Source organism: Furipterus horrens, unplaced genomic scaffold, assembly GCF_987537825.1.
Source record: "Furipterus horrens unplaced genomic scaffold, mFurHor1.1.pri manual_scaffold_12, whole genome shotgun sequence".
Lineage (NCBI taxonomy): Eukaryota > Metazoa > Chordata > Mammalia > Chiroptera > Furipteridae > Furipterus > Furipterus horrens.
This window is the reverse complement of record NW_028327182.1, coordinates 54,451,747-54,478,157: the sequence shown is the minus strand read 5'-3', so window position 1 is coordinate 54,478,157 and position 26,411 is coordinate 54,451,747. Positions and strand designations below refer to the sequence as shown.

At 39.0% G+C, this 26,411-nt stretch overlaps 1 protein-coding gene across 1 annotated transcript in view; it reads right to left on the bottom strand.

Annotated features, from left to right (window-relative positions):
* Positions 1-7,642: 7,642 nt before the first annotated feature.
* Positions 7,643-26,411, bottom strand: part of CUNH13orf42 (chromosome unknown C13orf42 homolog) — a 35,135-nt gene continuing 16,366 nt past the window's right edge. Inside the window, exons 2-4 of the mRNA XM_090257999.1 lie at positions 10,581-10,728; positions 8,714-8,954; positions 7,643-7,817 (exon numbers count right to left, since the gene is read on the bottom strand). Of these exons, the coding sequence (XP_090114125.1) occupies positions 7,643-7,817; positions 8,714-8,954; positions 10,581-10,728 (564 nt within the window). The remainder of the gene's footprint in view (positions 7,818-8,713; positions 8,955-10,580; positions 10,729-26,411) is intronic.

Here is a 26,411-nt window from a genome sequence, read left to right as displayed (position 1 = left end):
TTTGCCAAATTCACTTATTATATCGAGTAGTCTTTTAATGGAGTTTATAGGGTTTTCTAGGTATACTATCATGTCATCTGCATATAATGATAGTTTTACTTCTTCTTTCCCAATTTGGATGCCTTTTATTTCTTTTTTTTTTTTTTGTCTAATTACTGTGGCTAGGACTTCCAAAACATGTTGAATAGGAATGGAGAGAGTGAACGCCCTTGTCTTGTTCCTGATTTCAGGGGAAATGCATTCAGTTTTTGTCCAATCAATATGATGTTGGCTTCAGGTTTTTCATATATAGCCTTAATTATGTTAAGGTATGCTCCCTCTATTCCCATTTTGCTGAGTATTTTGATCATAAATCGGTGTTGTACTTTATCAAATGCTGTTTCTGCATCTATTAATATGATCTCTTGATTTTTGTCTTTCATTTTGTTTAGGTGATGTATTATATTTATTGATTTGTGAATATTTATTGATCATGGTGTATGATCTTTTTAATGTATTTCTGGATCCTGTTTGCCAATATTTTAGCATCTATGTTCATCAGTAATATTGACCTGTAGTTTTCTTTCTTTGTTGTGTCTTGCCCTGGTTTTGGAATTAGGGTAATACTGGCTTCATAGAGAGAGTTTGGGATTTTTTCCTCTTCTTGGATTTTTTGGAATAGTTTGAGGAGGTTAGCAGTTTCTTCTTCCCTGAATGTTTTGTAAAATTCGCCTGTGAAGCCATCCGGTGCAGAGTTTTTGTGTGCCGGGAGATTTTTGATTACTGTTTTAATTTCTTTCTTTGTTATTGGCCTGTTGAGACTTTCTACTTCTTGATTTAGGTTTGGAAGGTAGTATGTTTCTAAAAATTTGTCCATTTCTTCTAGGTTGTCAAATTGCTTGCCATACAGTTGTTTGTAGTAATTTCTTACAATCGTTTGTATTTCTGTGGTATCAGTCGTGATTTCTCCTTTTTCGTTTCTGATTTTGTTTATTTGGATCTTCTCTCTTTTTTTCTTGATGAGTCTGGCTAAAGGCTTGTCGATTTTGTTTATTTTTTCAAAGATCCAGCTCCTAGTTTTGTTGACCTTTTGAATTGTTATTTGGTCTCTATGTCATTTAATTCTGCTCTGATCTTGATGATTTCTTTCCTTCTTCTTGCCCTAGGCTTTGTTTGTTGTTGTTTTCTAGTTCTTGGAGCTTTAGGGTTAGATTTTTTATTTGAGATTTTCTATCCTTCTCATACATGCCTGTATTGCTCTGAACTTCTCTCTTAGGACTGCTTTTGCTGTGTCCCATAGGTTTTGGATTGTTGTGTGTTCATTATCATTAGTTTCCAGAAATTTCTTGATTTCTTCTTTGATGTCATTCTTAACCCATTCATTATTTAATAGCATGTTGTTCATTCTCCATGAGTTTGGATGTTTTTGATTTTTTTCTCTGAGGTTGATTTCTAGTTTCAAGGCATTGTAGTCTGAAAAGGTGCTTGATATAATTTCAATTTTCTTGAATTTGTTAAGGCTTGTTTTGTGTCCTATAATGTGGTCTATTTTTGAAAATGTCCCATGTGCATTTGAAAAGAATGTATATTTTGCTTCCTTGTGGTGAAATTTTTATATATATCAGTTAAGTCCATGTGGTTTACTGTGTTGTTCAATGCCTGTAGATCCTTGGTATTTCTTTGCTTCGAAGACCTGTCTATTGCTGATAGTGCCCTACTATGAGTGTGTTGCTGTTAATATCCTTCTTGTGGTCTTCTAGTATTTTCTTTATGTATTTGGGTAGTCCTGTGTTGGGTGCATATATGTTTATCAGTGTTATATCTTCTTGATGAATTGTTTCCTTAAGTATTATGAAATGTCCTTCTTTATCTCTTTTTATTGTCCTTGCTTTGAAATCAGTTTTGTCTGATATGAGGACTGCTATCCCAGCTTTCTTTTTACGTCCATTTGCTTTGAATAATTTTTTATATCCTGTTACTTTAAGTCTATGTAAATGTTTTGTTTTGAGGTGTGTTTCTTGTGGACAGAAAATATGTAAGTCCTGTTTTATTATCCATTCTGTTACCCTATGTCTTTTAATTGGAGCATTTAATCCATTTACATTTAAGATTATTATTCACATGTATTTATTTATTTCCCTTTGTACCTGTGTTCCTCTCCTTTTTCTTTCTTCTTTTTCTTAAAACATTCCCTTTAGCATCTCTTGCAATGCTGGTTTGGTGGAGATGTATTCTTTTAGTCTTCCTTTGTCTGAAAAACTTATTATTTCACCTTCCATTTTGAGTGAGAGTCTTGCTGGATAGAGTATTCTTGGTTGTAGGCCTTTGTTTTTCATTGCTTGAAATGTTTTTGACCATTCTCTTCTGTCTTGTAGTGTTTCTGTTGAGAAATCGGTCGATAGCCTTATCGGAGCTCCCTTGTATGTTATTTGCTGTTTTTCTCTTGCTGCTTTTAGGATTCTTTGTCTTGGAATGTTGCTATTTTAATTATAATGTGCCCTGGAGTGGGCCTTTTGGGGGTTCCTCTTCATTGGATTCTCTGTGCTTCTTGTACTTGCATAACTTTCTTTCTCATCAGGTTAGGAAAATTTTTCTGTCATTACTTCTCCTATCAGCTTCTCTATTCCTCGTTCTTCCTCTTCTGCCTCTTTTATTCCAATGATCCTGATATTATTTTGTCTCATGTAATCCTGTAATTCCCTTAAACCTTCTTCATACTTTTTCAATCTTTTTTTCATTTTGTTGTATTGTCTGGGAATTTTTTTTCTACATTGTCCTCTAACTCACTGATCTGATCCTCTGCTTTGTTTAGCCTGCTTTTGATTGATTCTACTGTGTTTTTCAGTTCAGAGATTGCATTCTTCATTTCTTCCTGGTTCTTATTAATAGTTTCTATGTCCTTTTTTATGCTGGTGTAGTTCTCTGTAAGTTTCCTGTAATTTTCTTGGAGCTGTTGGTAAGTTCCTTGGAGTTTGTCATAGTTGTTTTTGAGGTTGTTGAGTATATTCAGCTTCTTCACCACCATTATTTTGAATTCCATGTCTGATATTTGGGCTATGTCTATTACATTTACCTCTCTTTCTGGGGATTCCTCTTCTTTTCATTGGGAGGTTGTTTATGCCTCTTACCATGTTGGAATCTTCTTGTTTTTGTTTTTTGGATTTGTCTGCTTTGATTTTCTGCCTTTGTGGTATGAGAATCTTTATAGGAGATCTTGGGGTTTCAGTGGTGGAGTCTCTTTGATCTTCTGAGCCTGATGTTCTTGGGTTACCCTGTATGTCATTTGTTTATGCTTTCTGGTTATGTTTCAGATGCTTTTTTGTGTCTGGCTAGTTGTATGAGAGTCACTCTGTCCACTTTGTCTTAAGTTCTTTTGTGGAGATGCTGTTAAAAACATAAACACACAGCCCAGGCAAAAAACCCACACCCTCAAAAATATCCCCCTCCCTCTATCCTGCTGTCATCAGCCAATGAGCCAGTATTAATATAAATGTAGAGAGGTTAGGGCTTTTATACTATAGAAAGAATAGATAAGAGTTGTTTTTAATGAGAAAAATATGATTTTTGAGAGAGGGGATGATAGATTAATAATAGTAGCAAGTAGTGTTGAGACTATGCAAGACAGTAGGTAATATTTGTATTGTATATTAATAATAATAAAAGAAAGAGAGGGAAGAATGCAGAATATAGTAAGAAAGTGAAATTGTATAGTATTAAATTTATATAGTAGTTATATGCTATATATTTAGTGTGAAAGGGAGGCTAAACAAAACAGACAAACAAACAACAATTAAAGAGGAAGGATGAGAAGGAGAGATGATATAAAACAAATTAAAGAGATAGTTTTTAAAAATTAAAAAAATAAAAGTAACAATTAAAATTAAAATTAAAAAATAAGAAATTAAAAAAAATTAAAATAAAATAAATACAAATAAAAAAACTTACAAGCAAGAAAATGTCAAATGCCTTGCAACTGGATGTCTTTCCAATAAGACAGTCTTACAGATTTAGAGACTTGTTTGTGGGTTATGTTACAGAAATTAACGTGTTTTCTGTTTTCAAAGGGCATAAGCCTATGATCTCATTACCTGAGCGATTGTCTGTACATATAGGCCTCACTTAATCCTGTCTGCAGCACTGCCTTCTGAGACTCAACAGTTTAGCTGAACTAAGTGACTGGGTTGGTGAAGTATGGAGTGGTCTCTGGGCTTCACTTTAAAACTGGTTACTCTTTTCTCTCCTAATGGCTTGGACAGAAAGGGCCCAGAGGTCTGAGAGGGGGGAAACCTAAAATATTTCCCTCAGCCCAAACTAAGTATAATGGGCAAAAGGGTTTTGGACAGGTGAGATGGGCCTGGCACACTTTCCTCCAAAGAAGCCCTTTTTTTCCCTAATGTGGGACATTGAAAAGTTAATCCCTAGCTTCTGTTATCTAGTGGTTATGGATTGAATGATGTCTTTTAACCCTGTTGCCAAATATGTTGCCCCCAGAATACAACAAGGATGCCAGCCTGTTAAACCAAGCATGCCATTGTCCGGGGACAGCCAACTGACCTGGAGTCTGCACGATCCTTCCCCAAGTAGGAAGGACACCCTCCCCTCCACACCCCCACCCTTATTAGGGATTTCTGGACCCAAGAGTAGGTAAGATGACGACCATGTCCAGCTTGAAGCAGCTAGAGGAGCTTGAGACCTTTGCTGATTGTCCTTGATAAGATTATAAAGGGTCTTAAGTCTTAGAAGGAGGGATTGTTATTTTTTATTGTTAAAATAATTAATCATTTATTTATTAAAAAAAAGAACAAGAATATATGAAAGGGTGAAGCAGCATGGACTTGGGGTGGGATTGCTGGGGGAAGGGGTTGCTGGGTGGAGGGGAGCAAAGGGGAAAAAGTTGAAACTATTGTAACAATATAATCAATAAAATATACTTAAAAAAACTAAAACAGAAATAAAAATTTTAAAAAAAGAAAGTTTTTACTCAGTTCAGCCTTTGTGTGCCATCTTCTTTTTCTGGATCCACAGCTGGTCTATTGAGGCAGGCCAGAGGTTCCTGATCCTGGCGGCAGTGCTGTGCGCCTGCGTGTGGTGTTGGTCGCATGTCCAGGTAACACACGCGTGCCCTTGGTGGTCGGCGCATTAGTTTGGCACCTGTTGGATCCAGCTGAAGTGCTTGTGCATGCGTGCACGGTGGCCTGCACTCTAGCCTCAGGCCTGCTGAGCCACACCCCAGAGTTTGTCTCTCACCCCTTGGGGCAGGGCCATGGATGCTTGTGCACAGTGGAAGTGGGCATCTGTGAGTCGCTGCCGCCCGCTGTTCCTGTGCTGCAGCCACCCGTTGTTCCTGCATCTGCCTGGGCTGGCATGATTAAAGCTTGCGCAAGTGGGTTGTGCGCCAGCCTGGCATCTATGGGGCAGGCCAGGGGTGTCTGCACATGGTCTCCTGCATGCCCAGTGGCCTGACCCTGCTCCAGTTGGCACCCTGATCTTATGCCTGTTGTGGTGGGTCTGAGGGGCACCTGGACATGTGGCCAGTGACCTGGCTGCGTGCCTGGGCCAGTGGATGAGGGCACCTCCCTGTGCGCACCCATGTGACCCAAGGGGAGGGTTGGGGAGTGGGCGAGCGCATTTCTGTGCCTGCGCTGCTCAGGAATCTCCTATCACCCCCCTCTTCACAGCACACAAGAGAAAAATATAAAGGAAAAACCCATTCTTACATACATAGCAGTATGCTGTTTCTTGTCTCTCAGTGCCAGATGCCACCTGGTCCACTCCTGGCTCTGCCAGTGGGCAGAGACCTGTTCTCCTCCTGATTCCTCTCTGGGGAAGCCTGTGGTCACTAAAAAGTCTTTCTGTATTTACAGCTGCAGCTCAGGAAGCCAACCCAGTCATAAATCCCATCTCGTCCCTTTTTCCTCTGCTATCCTCACCAAACAGGTCATTCCCAGATGGTCTTTTCCGATACAGCAGTGCCGAGGCTCAACTCCTGCCAGTGTCCAGATGCTCACTGAGTCGTTCTGTCTGCAATCATTCCAAACTGCAGACAGGTCTTGGGAGCCAGAAAGCACAGCCTCACCTCACTCCTCTGCCATCTTCCCACTCAGTCATATTGAATGCAACAACCACACAGTACCCCTGCTCACTGCCACTGAATTGTATAGTGAGGTCATCATTGTTCATGCATGTGCATTCTAGTCCACTCTCCATGCTTCCAGGTTACATCAATGTTGTGCAACCTGTTCTCATTATATTAATAGTGGCTGGACTTTTTCCAGACAGACCTCAGCATGTTTAATCTAATGAACAAAATAAACAAAGAAACAGACTCATAGACAGAAAACAGATCAACAGCTGATAGAAGGGAAGTGGGTTGGGAGACTGGGTGAAACAGGTGAAGGGATTAAGAAAAAAAAAATCCTCATAGACACAGACAACTGTGTGTTGATTACCAGAGGAAAAAGCTGGGGTCTGGGGGAGGTAGAAAAGGATAAAGGAAGGCTAAATGCTGATAAAAGGAGAGATGACTTTAGGTGGTGAACACACAATACAATATATTGATGATGTACTATAGATTTGTATACCTGAAACCTATGTAATTTTATTAACCAATGTCTCCCCAATAAATAATTTTAAAAAATAAAAAAGCAGGTGAGGATGGACAAAGTGCATTGAATTCTCCAAACAAGCAGTTCTCAAACTTGGACAGGAATAAGTATATGCAGAAATGCAATAAGTGTATGAGAAATGCCTAGGTTCTTCCCCTCTCTCTAAAAAATTAATAACTATGTCCTCAGGTGAGGTTAAAAAAGTGTAATTTAGATTCAGATAGTTGTTGAAATTTGGAAATCTTTTCTAGTCCAAAAGAACATAATGATTCTGATTGCCCTTTTAATTGGGGAAAGGGAGAGACATAATCTGTCCATAACCTGGTTGCATGGGAATCTATAACGATTTCCTGGATGAGAATTAGGGGGAAAAAAGCACCACTTTAACTGTCTTCTTACCCAGCCAACTGCCTATAAGAAGTGAAGCTGAATTTTGGGTCTGGGGAAGATAGCACAGTCCCAAGACAACACCAAACACATTCCTTGTCCCATTCCACTGCCAGGGCACTGAAATCATCTTTAGTCTAATCCAGCAGAAGTTTCCAGAACATTGTGAAAAGTGTTAGGGTGAAAGGAGCTGCTTCTTGAACTGTGTTCTGCACCAAAAAGACAGCATCAGTACATAGAGACCCATAGAGAGAGAAACTTTGTCTTTGAAAATTTTGGCCCAGAAATTCCTGGGTGTTTGCTTCCTGTACAAACCATGATGTTAGCAGCCACCTGGATGGATGCATGGAGAGCTGGGAACAGGCCATGGAAGGTCAGGGGGGTGAGCCTGGATACTTCCCCTCGAGGCCTTCCATTCCTTCTGCTACCATCCAGGCTGTAATTATCTGCTAACCTGCCTGTGTGGGGAAAGCCCAGCTCCCAAAGTCTCCAAAGGCAAGTCCTCTAGGAGGCTTGGGATATGATTGGCACTAACTGGGAACCAGCAGTGTGCTCATGGACTTGACTTTGTTATGGTTTCCATTTTTAACTCTACCAATTACGCCATGCTGCACTGAAGGCAGACACCTTCTCAGGGACCCAGCCTGAGCCAAGTTGAAGGGCTGAGGGAGTCAGGGCACTGTCCGCTCACAGAGTCGCTCTTGAAGCAGCCACTGCCCTTTAGGGTTTTCTGTCTCGAAGTAGTCCTCCCCTGTTGATGCCAGTGGCTCCAGTGCAAAGAGCCCTGCATCCCATTCAATGTCTTCTCCAGAAAAGTTGAAGAGAATCTGTCTGGAGCTCCCGAGGCTGGAAGAAAGGAAGGCAGAAGAGAGGCTAAGTTTGGTTTGGCCAGCCACACAGAGAAGGGATTCTCTGATTTACCACTCCAGTGGACACCAATACTGGGTCTTGTGGAGGACAAAGCAGTGTTATTATGGGGACTGTGGATGGACCTCAGCTGGATCTCAGACTAGGACTGAAGGAAAGGGAGGGTGATGAGTGCTGGATCCTGGTTCATTATTATGGGAGGAAAATGCTTTTTAGAAAACCCCTGAATTCTTCAGAGTTGAATGGCTTTTGTAGAAACGTAGAGAAACAGCTGGGTAAGTCTAGATGAGCCTTTCTGTTGTAAACAGTGAGATTCCCTCAGTTATGACTTGAGTTGGCCAGAACAAGAGTAGGTTGCAGGAATTGGGTGAGAAGGATCTGGAGAGAGAGAGTGGCTAAAAAATGGTGACAAGATGGCAAGAGCTGTCAAGCCAGCAAGAAGTTCTCCACCTGAACCTGAACAATGCTTTTTTAAGGCATGGGCATGGACATTTAATTGGTTTGATGTTAATTCCCACTTGGTGCTATGCACTCTTCAACCATAAACTCTCATTAAAAATTCATCATAAACAGTGTGTCTGTGGCACTTAGGATAAACAAGGAAAAAGGATGACACAAAGCATGAAGACTAAGTGGGTGAGAAGGAAAGAGAGAGCATATCGAGAGTGGAAGTGATAGGAATGGTGACAGCAGTGAACCAAGCTAGTGTACATAATATTAAAAAAAAAGTTTTTAAGCTAAGAACTTCATCCTCTAAAACACACAAGAATAATTTTTGGTGTGTAGGATGGACACTCAAGTCACCCTAAAAAACATTTCAAGAGTCTGGAGGACTTGAGAACATCTTGGCTATACCATGTGGCCCAAGCACTTACTCAGTTTTGCAGGCTTTGGGCTTAAATTTCAAGGTGCTGAATGCTCCTTCCACAGCCTTGGGCAAGTAAATGGGGTGTCGCTCAAATCTCCTCTGAGTTCCAATCGTTCTGCACTCCATGCTTCTTCGAAACTGGCTATCTGTCATGTGTACAGACTGCACAGCCATGTCCTCAGAGTGCCGGCGTGGCACCCGCAGGATCCAGTTGGAGTGCAAGCTGTGCTCTTGGGAGCTGGTGGCCACTGAAAGAGAAAAGCATGGCCCCCAGAAAGGAGTACTCACCATCAGGAGGGGCAGAATGCAATGGAGAGAGTGGACAGAGCTGAGAACTTACAACAAATACATACATGCAGCAGCAAATTCCTAGGAAGGACTGGAAAATCCAGTCTCTGCATTTATAGTATAGGAATACAATGGAAAATTGTGTGAATTAAAAATAAAAGCATAGGTCTATATTTACTAACTTGGAAAGATGCCCAAGGTGAAAATAACAGATGACAAAGTAGAAAAGAGATCCTATCTTTGTTTTTAAAAAAATAGTGTTTTTATATTTGTTTTAAAACATTTTTTAAATGATATACACCAAAATGTTAACAGTGATTACTATCTTTGGGTGGTAGTATTACAGATCATATTCTTTACTTTCTTCTTTATATTTTGGTATATTATTTGATTCATTTGATTTACAATAGACATAAGTTACTATTGTTATCAGAGAAAAACCATAAAGTCATTTTCAAAAAATTATAACTATGAAGATGACATGCATCCTTGGTAGATTTTGTTATCCTTTAGGCAGCCTCCCTGCAGGGTACAGTGAGCTTGCAGGAGCAGAAGTAGCCTGTGATATTCTGCAAAACCCAGTGAGAAATGAAATCTCACAGATTAAGGGCAATCAAGGCCAGATCTACAACAAACAATGAAAATATAACCTAAAAAAAAAAGAAAATATAACCTTTTGATTATTAGATAAAACACTCAAGAACTATTTAATATTGGTACTAAAAGCTGTTGCCTCAGTAACCATGGGGGAAAAGTCAAAGATTAAAAAAACTGACATTTGCGTAATGGAATTTAAAAGTGGGCTCAACTCATGAACGTGTTGAATTCTTTGCTTTCCACCAGAGCTATGACATACCTAGACAAAAATAGTATTTCCTGAAACCTTCATCTTACTCCTTCTTCAGCTATCTGTGCTGGGCCTGGGCAAGCACCCTGACCCTCTCTTGCCTTACATATTCTTTAAGAGTGGTGACTTATGACACAGAGGAAGTACTGGAGGGATGGGTGCAGAGGTACTCTTCCCTAGGACCAGGCTAGCTCAGGTAGGGTCAAAAGCTAAATTTTAAAATATAGTTTGTCCTCTTTTTTTCTTAATTACAGTAAAATACAAATAACATAAAATTTACCATCTTAACCATGTTTTAGTGTATAGGTTAGTAGTGTTGAATATATTCTCATTGTTAAGTGACAGACCTCAGAAAATTTTCATCTTGCAAAACCAAAACTATCTCTATAAACATTTAGCAACAACATCTTATCTGTACCATTGTTTAATCATTTTTCTGTTGCTTTGCCTCATTGAGTCTTATAAATGTTTTACTCTGTCTCAGCTTTGTCAATGAATAACAGGAAAGGAGTTTTTGCCCAAATATGGTCTCATGTGTTGAAGGGGGAGGCTGAGGCAGTATCAACAGAGACAACTAAATAAAGGGACCCCCAAGAGAAGAGCAAGCTCAGGGCCAGGCTCTGGCTTACTGATATGAGTTTCCCTGTAATCAGGAGATGGGATTCCCGGTAGGCCATCTTCTAAGTCCACTCCAGAGATGGCAACCTATCCACTTTCTGTCCCCAGAAATGGCACTCACCATCAAAGTCCACGTCTTCATTCAAGGGGTCTGCCTCAGCAGCCTGCGGCCGTTTCTCTGTGTCCAGCTCTGCAATGATGGAGTCAAAGAAGGCAATGGCCTCTGCCACGTCCGCATTAAACTGTGAGTATTTCTTGGGGGCTGCTTTCTGTTACAGATGAAGGGGAGGAAAGAGAGTTGCCTGAGCCACTCTCATAGCCATAACTGCCAAAAAGAATTAAATGCTTCTCAAACTAATTGTATGTGAAGTTATAAATCTGCAGGGTTCAAAAGGTGAATTCAACAAGTGCTCTGTGGAAGAAGGGTAGATCAATGAATTTCCAATTATCTCAAGGAGGGAGAGAGGAACAGTGAAAAGATCTCTCTTGGTCAGGAATGGTTATTGATCATTAGGCAAAATACTTAGTCTATCTTTGGCCTTCCTTGTTCCCTAATGATAAACATCCAATCAGGCAATTATACAGTTCCTTAGGTTGATAATGAGATGCTCACAACAGGAAATAGAGGACAAGATATGTTGGAAATACTCTCTAAAATTTGTCAGTGCCTAACATGGACAAGCTTGGGCTCAATTTATTGACTAAATTGAGGAGAAATTAGTGTAATTGTTTGAAAAGTGTAAGAAAAAATAAAACATATAGTTAGTAAAAATCGACTGAGTGCTTAACTAGGTTATGGTCTCTGTCCTGTTTCCTTCTTCTTCAGGATTTTATTCATCATCGTCATCTTCACAACAGCCCATCAAGTGTCGCAAGTGACTGATGTCATAGAAGTTCAAGCACCATGGTGGACTTTGATGGAGAACACACCATGAAAGGCACAGAATCAATGCATGAACTAATGAAAAGTTATCTGAGGAATTTAGGCAATATAGAACTCAAAATGGACCATCTGTGTTAGCCTGGGCTGTTTTGACCATGTGTAGAAGTATAGAGTTCTTTTAGTTTACATGGAAATTTTGAAAATAAGATGTTATTAAAAATAATGATGAATTAACTATAGACTGCTATGTTGGGAAAGGTATGTACAAGATTTTGGTGAAATGTATGCATTTTGTACTATTAGAAAGCACTTTAAAATCAAGTGTTTTTTTTCTTACAGAAAACATTAAGGAACCACAACATACATCTGAATCTTTTTTGTTAAAATTAGAAAACTATCCAAATGCCATTATCATTCCCCCTTCAAAGAGCCCACTAAACTGAAAGCAAGGAGGGTAGAAAATAGAAACATCAATGATAAGGGGAACAATATAGAGGCCACCACTGAAAGATTTTCAAAAGCTTCCAGCAGTTGGAAAGCAGTAGAAGAAAAGGGCAATTGATGTAACAGAGCAGAGGGACTGGCCTCCCAGAGCTTCAATGGTGGGTAAAGAAGCATAGGAGAGAGATATTTTGAACTTTGGGAACTGAAAATAAGTGCTCCAGACTTGGCAATACCAAATATACCAAGGGTTAGGAGTGAGAGGCAGGACTGATGAAGGACTGGTTGAAAGTCTATATGAGCACAGCAGGCCAGGCCACCAAGCATCTTCCCTGTAGTCAGATGACAGCAGGGCTCATTAATATAGGCAAGTCAATATTCTTTTATCCTCCCTGTGTTTTTTCTTGCTGGTCCCTCTGTCCTAAATATATCAGCTGGCTGATTCCTATTCATCTATCAAGACTTGGCTGATATTACTTAGTGATTTCACTTCTGGGTATATATACAAAGAAACCCAAATCACTAATTTGATAGCATATATACACCCTAGGGTTCATTGAAGCATTATTACAATGGTCAAGATATGGAAACAAGTTTTCATCAATAGGCAAGTGAATAGAAAAGCTGTGATATATACAATGGAATATTATTTGGCCATAAAAAATACCTTACCACTTGTGGCAGCATGGATGGACCTAAAAGGTATTATGCTAAGTGAAATAAGTCAATCAAATAAAAACAAAAACCATATGATTTTATTTATATGTAGAATCTAAAGAACAATATAAATGAACAAACAAAACAGAAACAGACTCATAGAGGCAGAGAACAGACTGATGATTGCCAGAGGGGAGGGTGGTTAGGGGACTGGGTAAAAAAGGTGAAGGGAGTAAGAAGTACAAATTGGCAGTTATAAAATAGTCACGAGGATAAAGTACAGCATAGGGATTATAGTCAATAATATTGTAATAACTATGTATGGTGCCAGTTTGGTACTGGAAATATCAAGAGGAACACTTTGTAAAGTATATGATTGACTAATCACAATGCTGTACACCAGAATCTAATAAAAACAATATTGAATGTAAAAAATAAAAGGACTTGACTGAGACCACCTTTTCCCTAGGAAGACCACCCTCTCTTAATTCTACTGTTACACATATCATTTTTGAGATTTTATTTTTGTGAAGCGGGAGAGAAGGAAAGAAATAATGGAGAAAGCCACTCATTCTGAACTGAGCCCCCCAAAATGATGAATATTATTTAAGAGGAATGCCAGGTTCATAACTTTTTGCATCTCAAAATCCATCTCCACATGAGAGAATGTCTCTAAGTCTCTAGTAGCAACTACCATAATTGTTTGGCTTAATACAATGTGAGTCTCGGTCTTGCATGTAGGCATCATATATTCTTTTCATTTGGGTAGTCTTACAATTGATGTAAGCTGCTCATTCCTCAATGCCCCCAGGAAGTAGACTTTGGCAATCAGTTAAGAGCAGCCCCAAGCAGTTGCTTTCATTTAGGAGGGTTAAGAAGAGTCTTTGGTATCTTAACTATCAAAGGCCTAGAAAAAAAATGTGCATACTACCATTAGTTAAGTTAATATGAACTCTTTAGTGCAGCCTCTTATGAATCTCTTGAACCTTCCCAAGCATTATCCACCAATAATAAGATTTACAAATTAAAATAATAAACCACTAGCATATACATCACCTCATTAGCTACTTAACTCTCTGTCCATCAAAACTAGTGGACAAAAAGCCCTTTAGCTGCACACTTGTTAGTTATTCCAAATAGTCAAACATGTTATTGTTTCCAAAACTTCAAGCTTCTGGATTCAAGACTCAGGTATCTCTCCAACATCTTGCTCTTTCTACTATACTTAGCAGGGATTGTCTTCCTGCGCACACCCTGGGACACTGACAAGCACCTTAGACAACACTGAAGGGTCTCATTTTCTAGGTTCCACTTCTGAGGTCTCTGTTGAGTCATTCAATAAATTATAAAACTGTCCCATTAAGAGTTTTGGATCTTGGTGTGGCTGGAGAGCGAGACATTGGGACACTCTGGTGACATTATTTGTGGCTGACCTATACATACCTGTGTGAGCAAGTCTCATCAGAAAAGAAGGCTTTCCCTTTACTACCTTACCCCAATTACCTTCACCAGTTCCCTCCAAACCCTTCATGAAATGAGATAGAAACATAAATAAATGTAAATGAATAAATAATTTCTTTCCTTCTTTCCTTAGTCCTGTTTTTCTTCTCTGTAAATGAAAGCACCAGACATTAGCCCAGTCTATGAATTCAGCCTGGGAGATGGTGAAGGGATGCCTCTCCCTCAGTCTTGCACGGTGATTCTATGACAGTTCAGCCCAGTACCAGCTAGACACAAGAATCTCCTGGGGTCCTCTTAAAGAATATCTATACTTAGCCCTTTCCCAGACCAATTACTTCAGGTAATCAAGTAATTCTTAATGCACAGCAGTTGAAAACCACTATGCTGTAAAATCCCTGGCGCAGAGGAGGAACCCATGGCTGAGTCTTCTTCAGCCTTCCCACAGCTTCCATAGGCTTTTCTCACCTCTACAGTGACATTCCCTTGGTCAACACTCACAAAGAACCACTAGCACAAAGCTACATCAACTGAGGCTCAAGGTTCAAGGCTCAGGCTAACATCACAGGAAAATTTACTTTACAAAGAGGTGGTGGTACAAGATGGGATGTCATCAACACTTGTGACTGAGATCCAAAATAGTCCTTTCTCTCTGAACTCAGAACTGCAGGTAAAAATGGATTGCTTCCCTCCCAACCTTGACTTTTTTCTAATCCAGAATGTTCTAATGACTCCTTTAGAAAGGCTGCATGTAATGCAGTCTGCATCCTGTTGCACCTGATCAGACCTGAGTCTTGCAGGGCTTATGTTCCTTCATCAGCCCTACGGCAGCCCCAAGGAGAAAGAACTTTCTCTGAAAGCACCTGTATCACATTGCCAATTCCACTCCAGTTTGCCTTTCACATTTCACCTTCAGTGGCTTTACTGTTATCATTTTCCAAGCCTCCTTGTCTCCAGGATTGGGTTTCAGATTACTTTTCCCAGATGATAACCTTTGCATTTTTTCAAACCAAACTCCACTGTACTTCTCATTAATTTCTGAGTTCCTCATCCTGCTGGTTTTACTTGTCTTCTGGGTACCTAGCCTTCTCCAATAATTTTCTGGGATCTGTCAGTATTCCTTTGCAAGAGATTTGGAGTTTATAAAATAAATTTCCAATTGTAAACATAACTTTTTTTTCAGAGGTTAGGGTGGGGGACATTCTAAACCCACTCAAAGTCAAGAGGACTACCACTAAACATCAACCTTCTTCTCACCTCTCTAACTTGGCAATTTTCCTCACTTGTTTAGAGGGCTGACTTACTCATTGCAGCAAACAGTCCTGGGCACTTTTCCTCTATGCTCACATCCTTGCCTGTGTGAATAGTTCACCACAGCACATGATATTATACCCTCATAGCTCCCAGTAGACAAGTGGTCCTTAACCTCTTCTTTGAGGTAGCTTTGGCAGATAACACAAAAAAGACTCTCTGTTGATAAGTGCTCACTGCCAGCCTCTGGGTGCATGTGGCAGGTTGTACAACATACACAATCTGAATATTCTTGGTTGTAATCCTACCCTTTTCTCTTTCAAGGAACCTCAACACACCAGCATGGTCCAGGCAGTGATGCTGAGAATTATAACTCCAGACTAGTGTATAGTCTGTCTAAGGGCAGATGAATTATCTTTTTGTCTATGAATGACAAACACCTATTTTTGAGGCTGGTATGGAGTAAGAACTATTTGTTGAGAGAATGAACGTATGCTGTACACATGCCATTACCTGTTTATATTCTCCAACTAGTTTGCATGTTGCAATGTATACTTCTGGATTTCACTTGGCAAATTTTGAGCTCTCTACTCCTTTTATTTACAGAACACTGATAATACATTCTTAAACTCATAATACCTGGGAATCTGAATGTCAATATAATCGAGGTAAAATTTCCAGTATCAAACGTGTAGTTAGTTTGTACTGGAGAGATAATTTTCCCCTGGATCATTCAGCTAGGTAAAAGTGAATGGAAAACCCTTAAAATTTATCCACAAGCAATCTAATATCATTAAAAATAGCTGCTTTTAAGGATAAACATTAAGAGCACTGACTAATTTATCCACTTTGCTTTCTGCCATCCTTGTGATAGATATTCAAGGCCAAGTACAAATAGATATTTACTTTATCCCATTTATATTAGAGTACTTAAGGAAATGTGTAGCTATAATCAGAGTTAGTGAAAAAAATAATACAAACTTATGAAACAAGAATTCTAGATAGGAGAAATAACTTGGAAAAATATATAATTATCACAATCCAATGAGAGGAGGGATGAATTTGTCAATAAGTGATGTTGGAAAACTGCTATTTGGGAAAAATTTAATTTGAATTCTCACTTCCCACTAATATCAAAAAAATTGCTGATAGACAATAGAATCATTTTTTAATGAAACTTAATAATGGTGGAAAATAGTAAATTCTAAGCATGAACATAATGGAAGAGCTATCAAACAAAAATATATATTTTGATTACATAAAAACCAGTAGTATTTATACATAGATAATGTCAAATAAAATTAAAGATACATAATAACTCAGAGAAATTATTTTTAACACACATGGAAGACAATGTATTCATGTCATTAATATAAGAACATTTTATATAAGTAAATGATAAATCTTTAATAGAGCCAAAAAATTATAAAGACATAAATGGGCAAGCCATTAAATAAGAAATATAAATTGGTTTGATAAAATGAAAGGGTCATTCTTTGTTCAAGCAATAATCAAAGTACATAAAGTAATGCAGTTTATCTGTTACATTAGTAAACTTTTTAAATTAATGACAATACTTGGTATTGATAAAGAACAGTAAGAACAGATTTTTCATTTGTGATAAATGAATCTTGAGAATATCATGCTAAGAAAATTAAATCAAATAAATAAAGTGAAGAACAAAAACTTACAGACACAGGGGGAAGGGACTACATCAAAGTAAAAAGTTTCTGCTCAGCTAAAGAAAACATCAGCAAGATGAAAAGGAAACCAACCATATGGGAAAATATATTCGCCAATGACATCTCAGACAAGTGACTGATCTCCAAAATATATAAAGAACTCATATGACTCAACACCAAGAAGACAGACAACCCAATTAAAAAATGGGCAAAAAACCTGAACAAACACTTCTCCAAAGAGGACATACAGAGGGTCCATAGACATATGAAAGAATGCTCAACATCACTAGCCATCACAGAGATGCAAATAAAAATCACAATGAGATACCATTTCACACCAGTCAGAATGGCCATCATCAACAAATCAACAAACAACTTGTGTTGAAGAGGATGCGGAGAAATGGGAACCCTGGTGCATTGCTGGTGGGAATGCAGACTGGTGCAGCCACTATGGAAAAGAGTTTAGAATTTCCTCAAGAAAACTAAAAATGGAACTGCCTTTTGAACCAGCAATTACATTGCAAGGATTATATCCAAAAAATCCTGAAACACCAATTCAAAAGAACCTATGCACCCCTATGTTCATAGCAGCACTATTTACAATAGCCAAGTGCTGAAAACACCCTAAGTGCCCATCTGTAGATGAGTGGATTAAAAAACTGTGGTACATGTACACAATGGAGTTCTATGTAGCAGAAAGAAAGAAGGAACTTCTACCATTTGCAACAACATGGATGGAACTAGAGAGAATTATGCTTAGAGAGATAAGCCAGGAAACGCTGTATATTTTTCTCCCTATCTGATCCCTCCAGAGTGTGGCATTCTAAAGAAGTAAGTAATGACATAAGTTTCTTTGCATAAAACTAATAAGACCAGTTGTTAATAGATGTTTGTTTTTTTTGTTTTGTTTTGTTTTTGTTTTTTGACTAAGACTTTGACTAGAATGTCATGTCTAAAAGAGACATGCTTGGACTCTGGTTGTTACTAAAAAGCCCCGAGGAACTGGGAATGACTTTCAAAGGTAATAAAAGCCCATGAGATAAAAGGCCTGGTACTGTAGTTGGTTGTGTGGTCCACAGCAATCTTTCCAGGGAAGGATTGAAGGTTGTTTTCTGGAAAGATGGCTAGAAGGGACCTTAAGGCACAATGGAAAACCAGAAGGATTTGGAAAAGACAGGTGTGTATAGGCAAGACTGAATGCCAGGTATGTGGCTCAGCTTCTGTGCCCTGAACGGCAGACTGAAGGTCACCCTAAATATTCCTTGCGTAAGTTCCAGCAAAGCAGAACTAAAGATCATAAGTGATCATTTTCTGCTTTTTGTGTTTATGCAAATGAACAGGATAAATTAAAAATGGACTTAATGCAGTCTCTTTAATGACAAGGAGGGTAAACTTAGGGTCTGTTGGGGTTCATCTTCATTGGGACCCTCTGTGCTTCCTGGACTTGCGTGACTCTTTCTCTCCTCATGTTAGGGACATTTTCTGTCATTAGTTTTTCAAAGAGGTTTTCTATCCCTTGCTCTTCTTCTTATCCTTCTGGAATTCTTATGATACGGATATTATTACGTTTCATGTTGTCCTGCAGCTGTCTTAGAACCTCTTCAGTCTTGTTCAGTCTTTTTTCATTTTGTTGCACTATCTGGGAGTTTTTATCTACATTGTCCTCCAGCTTGCTGATCCAATCTTCTGCTTCCTCTAGCCTACTTTTAATTCCTTCTACTGTGTTCTTCAATTCAGAGATCATATTCTTCATTTCCTCCTGGCTCTTATTGATAGCTTCCATGTCCTTTTTCATGCTGGTGTAATTCTCAGTAAGTTTCTTGTAGATTTTCTGGAGTTCTTTGTAGTTTCCGCTGAGCTCATTCAGCTTCTCCATAATCCATGTTTTGAATTCCATATCTGATAGTTTGACCCCCTCTATTTCATTTAGCACTCTTTCTGAGGATTCTACCTTTCCTTTTGATGGGGGGTTGTTTCTCTGTCTCCCCATTTTTGTGACTCCTATTGTTTTTTGGTGCTTCTTAGAATGATCTGCACTTCCTGGATCTCCCTCGGGTGGAGTCAGATCATGTACCAATCTGGCCCTAGGCAGCCTGTTGGAGACTTCCAGGGATCTACTGCCTTTGCCTGTCTTCTTTAATTGTTAATCTATTCAATCTGTGATTAGCCATCAGGCTTAAGGACTGTGGGTGTGGCAGCTTAATTCCTGTAGGCAGGGCTTTTGCTTCCCCTCAGGCTGACGCCACTTGGAGGGGAATGGTCTGCCTGCGGTACTGCGGATGAGTCAACACTGGGACCCGGTCAGCTGCTCCTTTAGTTCTCCCCTCAAAGCCACTGTGCCAAACTCTCCCCAAGTGTCTCCAGTCCTCACTGCCTTCCCTCTGCTTGAGCTCAGGGTAAGTGGGGGCCAAAATATTTCCGTATGTGATCCACTTAAGAGCTCTTTTTCTCCCGCTGTTTCTCTCCGGCTAGCAAGAAACCCTGTGGCTTTTCACTTTTCACAGCTGATGCTAGTTTACTTTCCACTCTGTTGCTGTAGGCTGGGAAGCCCAGCTGGGGGCTTAGAAACTGCCCTTCTCAGGGGGAACCCCCAGCTGCTGAGCTGTTTCTCAGTCCCTTCAGCTGCCACCTGTGGGAGCGCAGCCAGCCCTTCCCTGTTTCTGCACTCCCTACCGGTCACGTTGTGATGTAGAGGCCTTTTGTTCCTCTCCGTGGTTATAAGACTTCTTTCCAGCTAGTGTTTGGTTGGTTGTTCCAGGTGATTTCTCCAAAATTAAGTTGCAAATCCAGACTGGTCCTGGGAGGAGGTTAGTGTAGCTTCCACTTACTCCTCCGCCACCTTGGATCCTCCTTCATCTTTCTGATGTTTCTTTTGCTGAGCAGAAACTCTTTAGTTTGATGTAGTCCCATTTTTTTATTCTTTCCTTTATTTCCCTTGCCTTAGGAGATGTATTGGTGAATATATTGCTAAGTGGATATCTAAAATTTCCTGCCTATGTTTTCCTCTGGGACTTTTATGGTTTTATGGCTTATATTTAGTCTTTTATGCATCTTGAGTTTATTCTGGTGTGTGGTGCAAATTGGTGATCTAGTTTCATTTTTTTTGCATGTCCCTGTCCAGTTCTCCCAGCACCATTTTTTGAAGAGGCTCTTTTCACTCCATTCTATGTTCCTTCCCCCTTTGCAAATATTGGTTGTCCATATAGACCTGTGTTTGTTTCTGGGCTCTCTATTCTGTTTTATGGATCTATATTTCTGTTCTTGTGCCTGTACCAGACTGTTTTGATTACAGTGGCCTTGTAATATAGTTTGATATCAGGTATTGTAATTCCTCCTACTTGTGTTCCTCTTCTTCAAAATTGCTGTGGCTATTCTGGGTCCTTTTTGGTTCCATATAAATTTTTGAAGTATTTTTTCTAAGTCTGTGAAATATGCCATTGGTATTATAATAGGGATTGCTTGAATCTATAAATTACTTTGGGTAATATGGACATGTTAATCTTTTTTTTTAAATGTGTTTTATTGATTACAGTGTTACATTTGTTCCAATTTCCCTTCCCTCTGCTCCCCTCCACCCGGTGGCCCTCCTCCCTCCCTTTGTCCCTCCCTTTTAGTCCATGTCCATTGGTTGTGCATATAGTTCTTCTCAACCTCTCTCTGTCTATTCCATTCCCTCCTACGATGTTTCTTAATTCCTATACCATCTCCCTCCCTCTCCCCCTTCCCCTTCCCTGCTGACCTCCCCCCAATATGCTCCCCATACCTATAGTTCTTTTCCACTCTCATTGCCTATTTAGTTTGCCTTTGCTTCAATTCCCTAGCTTCTGTTGTTGTTTCTTGTGATGCGGTTTTCATTTTAGTGTTCATAGCTTTGATCCTCCTTTTTCTAAACCAGTCCTTTTAACATCTCATAACAGTGGTTTGGATCTAATGAACTCTTTCAGTTTTATTTTGTCCTGGAAACACTTTCTCTGCCCTTCTATTCTGAATGACAGCTTCGCTGGATAAAGTATTCGTGGTTGTAGGTTTTGGATTTTCATTACTTTGAATATTTCTTGCCAGTCCCTTCTTGCCTGCAGGGTCTCCCTTGAGAAGTCAGCTGATAGTCTAATTGGGACCCCTTTGTACATGATTCTTTTCTTCTCTCTTGCTGCTTTTAAGATTCTCTCTTTATCTTTAACTCTTGACATTTTGATTACAATGTGTCTTGGAATGGTTCTCCCTGGGTCCAGTTGTTTTGGAACTCTCTGTGCTTCCTGGACCTGTAAGTCTATTTCCTTCCCCAAGTTTGGGAAGTTCTGCTTTATTATATTTTCACTTAATTTTTCAACTTCTAGTTCATCTTCTTCGCCTTCTGGCAAACCAATTATTCTTATGTTTGGTCTTTTATAGCTGTCCCAAAGGTTTTTGACCCTCTCATCATTTTCCTTGCTTCCCGTTTTTTCTATCTGCACTGGTTGACTGTTTGCTCCTTCTCTGTGTTCTGGTTTGTTGAAATGAACTCTGGATTTTATTTCCTCACCATCTGTCTCGTATGTGGTTTTGTTCCTTTCAGTATGAGTGCTTTTCAATTCTTTCTCATCTTTTTCCAGATCTTTTGTTAATTCTGTAAGCCACCTGATAACGATGGCCCTGAACTGAGCCTCTGACAGGTTTCTTATTTGTTCATCTGTCAGGTTCTTCATCTGTTGCCTGGTGAGCTGCGCCACCGGGATTTCTATAGTTGTCTGCCTCATTTTGACAGATGCGTTTTGTTTTCTTGGGCCAGCTATAGGGGGCAGTGCCTGTGTACTCGTTACAACCCAGCAACCGGCGGCAATCCACAACCTTTTTCGCTGCACTGTGCCCCTTTGTGGTCACTACCCGGTAACCGGTGGCAGACCAGCAACCTTTTTCGCCGCGCTGCGGCGCTTTGTCGTCACTGCCCAGCGACCAGTGGTGATCCACAACCTATTTCGCAGTGCTGTGGCGCTTTGTGCGGGGGTGGGGGTCCAAGATGGATTCCTGCAGTTATTCCGCTAGGAGACCGGGATCCGTCCTCCCACCTTTTGGGCCTCACCGTTCAGCGATGTGGTGGTTGCTCTTCCCAGCGTTGGGGTCGGGAGCTGCTGGGGTTCGACTGCAGCTGGAATTGCTCTCCCTGCTGCTGTCCCTGGTGCTACCACAAACAGCACCGCCTACTTTCGCTCTTATCTGCCCAAAGAGCGCCGCTGGTTTATAACTGTACGTTGGGCTTCCGTGTAGTTTTATTTTCTGGAATTTCTAGTTATCTTTTGTTTTGAAGTAGTAGTATTCCTCTCTAGTTGTAGAGGGAGACCGAGCGAGTCCCTCTAAGCCTCCATCTTGGCCAGAAGTCTGGACATGTTAATGATGTTGGTTCTTCCCATTCATGAACATGGTATATGCTTCCATTTATTTGTATCTTCCTTAATTTCTTTCTTCTGTGTTATGTAGTTTTCCAAGTACAGGTCTTTTACCTCCTTGGTTAAGTTTATTCCTAGGTGCTTTATTTTTCTTGTTGCTATACCAGTTGGAATTTTTTTTAGTTTCTATCTCTGATATTTTATTGTTGGTGGACAGAAATGCTTTCAATTTCTGAATATTGACTTTGTACCCTGCTATTTTGCCGAATTCACTTATTAGTTTGAGTAGTTTTTTTTTGTGGAGTCTATAGGGTTTTCTGTGTCATCTGCAAATAATGACAGTTTTACTTCTTCTTTTTCAATTTGGATGCCTTTTATTTCTCTTTCTTTTCTGATTGCTGTGGCTAGAACGTCCAAGACTATGTTGAATAGGAGTGGCGAGAGTGGACATCCTTGTCTTGTTCCTGACCTCAGGGGGAATGCTCTCAGTTTTTGTCCATTGAGTATGATGGTGGCTTCAGGTTTCTCGTATATGGCCTTTATTATGTTGAGGTATGCTTCCTCTATTCCCATTTTGCTGAGAGTTTTCATCATAAATGGGTGTTGTACTTTATCAAATGCTTTTTCTGAATCTATTGATATGATCATGTGGTTTTTGTCTTTCATTTTGTTTATGTGGTGTATTACGTTTATTGATTTGCGAATATTAAACCATCCTTGCATCCCTGGGATGAATCCCACTTGATTGTGGTGTATGATCTTTCTAATGTGTTGCTGGATCCGGTTTGCCAATATTTTGTTGAGGATTTTAGCATCTATATTCATCAATGATACTGGCCTATAGTTTTCTTTCTTTGTTGTGTCTTGACCTGGTTTTGGAATTAGGGTAATACTGGCTTCATAGAAGGAGTTTGGGAGTCTTCCCTCTTCTTGGATCTTTTGGAATAGTCTGAGGAGGATAGGAGTTAGTTCTTTCCTAAATGTTTTATAGAATTCACTTGTGAAGCCATCCAGTCCGGGGCTTTTGTGTGCCGGGAATTTTTTGATTACTGCTTCAATTTGACTAGTGGTTATTGGTCTATTCAGGCTTTCCACTTCTTCTTGATTCAGTTTTGGAAGGCTGTAAGTTTCCAGGAATCTGTCCATTTCCTCTAGGTTGTGAAATTTCTTGCCACAGAGTTGTTCGTAATAATTTTTTACAATCCTTTGTATTTCTGTGATATTGGTAGTGATTTATCCTCTTTTGTTTCTGATTTTTTTTATTTGGGTCTTCTTTCTTTTTTTTCTTACGAGCCTGGTTAAAGACTTGTTGATTTTTAAACTCTTTTCAAAGAAGAGTTTTTTGGTTTGTTTGTTTGTTTCTTGTTTTGTATATTTTATTGATTATGTTGTTACAGTAGTTCCATTAACTCTTGTTTTTTTGAATTTTTGTTTAGTTTTTATGTCATTTAATTCTGCTCTGATCTTGATGATTTCCTTTCTTCAACTTGCTCTGGGATTTGTTCTTGTTTCTCTAGTTCTTGTAGCTGTAGGGTTAGATTTTTTACTTCAGATTCTTCTATCATTAATAAATATATTTTTAAAAAATTTTAAAAGGATGACTTCTAACTATTGATGAAATTATAAATTAGAAAATACTGGAAACAACATGAAGAAAAATTCTTAATAATATATGACCTTTAATTCTTGACCTATTAATCACATTTCTAAATCTCACTGCTTAAAATGCCTTATAACATACAGTAAGATGTATGTATTTATAATTTTAACAACTGTTCCAAGACTATAAATTGTTAAATTTTTGTTATTCAAACTTGAGCTTTCAAAAGCTAGATAATGAAATGGGAATCGACAATATATAATATTAACTGAAAAGAGATTACAAAAAGTATATAGAGTGTGCCAAATTTTGTCAATTTAAACATATGCATACATTAAGTTTAAGCAAATAAAAATATAGAACAGCAATTAAACTTCAATTTCACATAAAAAATTAACAAGTTTTTAGTATAAATTTGATGAGGTCTTTCCCCAAAATAATCCAGCCATAACAAGAACAGTTTACATAACACTCATGTAACTTGGAAGCCAAAGAGAGAGAACTGGAATGTGCACCTGTGAACTATGATGACTTCACTGTACTAGTCACTCAGGTGGTAGATGCCATTGAGATGCCATTCAAAATGACTAAGTGTTCAGCTTGAAACTATTTGGATAATTCAGAAGAATGCAGCTATGGACAACTGGCAGCTTCATCATGAGAACGTGGCCACTCATGCATCATGCCTCATGCAGAGATATTTGGTGAAACATCAAACCACTCAGGTGACTCAGCTTCTCTATAGCCCATATTTGGCACCCTGCAACTTCTGACTTTTCCTAAAACTAAAATCACCTTGAAAGGGAATAAACTTCAGACCATCTATGATATTTGGGAAAATACAACAGGGCAGCTGATGGTGATTGGGAGAACTGTGTGATGTCCCAAGGTACCTACTCTGAATGGGACAAAGGCATCATTGCCCTATGTACAATGTTTCTTTTGTCTTGTATCTTCTTCAATAAATATCTCTTTTTTCATAGCATGTGGCTGGATACTTTCTGGACAGACCTAGTAGTATATACCAAATATTGCATGGGCATAATTATACTAAATACTCTATTGTTTATCTGAAATTCAAATTGAAGTAGGAATCCTTTATTTTATCTGGCAACCCTAATATTCATATATACAAAAATATAGGAAATAAATGATTGAAAGAAAATATACCTATACATTTTATAGTAATTATCTCTGGATGATAGGATTCTAAGTTATTTTTATTTTCTTCTGTATATTAGAATTTTTATCTAATAATAAAATACAGCTTTATTATCAGAAAAAAAAGTTTATCTAAAAGTGGCCTTTTAATGGTGAGCTCTGATCCATCACAGGCTGGATACTTTAATTATTAGGATCTGATTTCATATGAATATACTCAAACTGTATTCTACTCCATTAGAAACAAAACATAATTTTCTACTGACTGAAAACCACAGACCTCTTACTTTTCCAGATCATCCAGCAAACTTTGTATGTTTCCTTCTTAAAGTACAGTTGGAGCTTATCAGATTATTGGTTTATTGAACATTTACTATGTGTCTGGAGCCTTGCTAGAGGTTGGAGATAAAAAAAAAAAAAAAAGACATGGTGCTCCCACACAACGAACTTATGGCCAGTAGCAGAAATAGCAAATGAACATACAATTACAGTGCTATGTGATAAGTACTGAGTGCTCAGATCCGGGTCAGACTCAGGGATGAAGGAAATCCACTGTATTATCGTAAATTGTTGATATAAGTAATGGCTTCTTGGGGAAGTGCTTTCTCTGCTGCCTAAAAAAATGACATTAGCCAGGTGACCAAAATGTGATGGAGAGGAAAAGGGAAGGAGGAGGTATTGCTTCCAGCACATGCCTGAACGATAGATTGGAAAATATAATTACCCATCTAGCAGTTTGAGAGGGGCTACAGAGATTATATGCTCCGTTATCAATCATTATACTGTCTGTCATATTATGCAGAGCTCTGCTAAGCATAATGGAATAGTCTTTGCAGCTCATATTGAAACTTTACTGCCTTTCAGTTCTGCAAACCAGATGTAGGCCACATGACAGAGACCCTCTCACCACCCCCACTCCATAACTGATACAGAAAACCTGCATTTTAATATCACTGTGTTTGCAAAAAATCTACCCCACATACCTAAAAAATATTTTTCAGCCAAGAAAAAACAGATTCAGAACCTGCTTCCCTTCTCGTATGCAATTTATATATGGGTAAATGTGAATCATTTTAGACAACTAGAATTCAGACTCTTCTCTGTAGAGAAAAAATAATCTTTTATTTGTTGTTGACATGGTCTTATTTCATGAAACAGGACTGAGTGGCCACTATATAAAATTGATTCTGAAAACAAACTATTGTCAGAATAAAACTACTATCAATCACTTTTGGCAGGCATTCTCCAGAATTCCATTGGTTCTTTTCAAATCATTCTTGTAGCAGGTGAATTTCTTTAGTTGGGGCAGAGGGTAGGGTGGGGTGGTGGTGCAGGGAGTGGTATACATTTTGCAGCTAGTTTATCCAGGCAGACAAATCAGGAATCCAAGCTGCTCAGATCCAGGTGATCCACAGGAATATTAATGACATTTCTTCTGGCTGTGGTAAGTGACTGG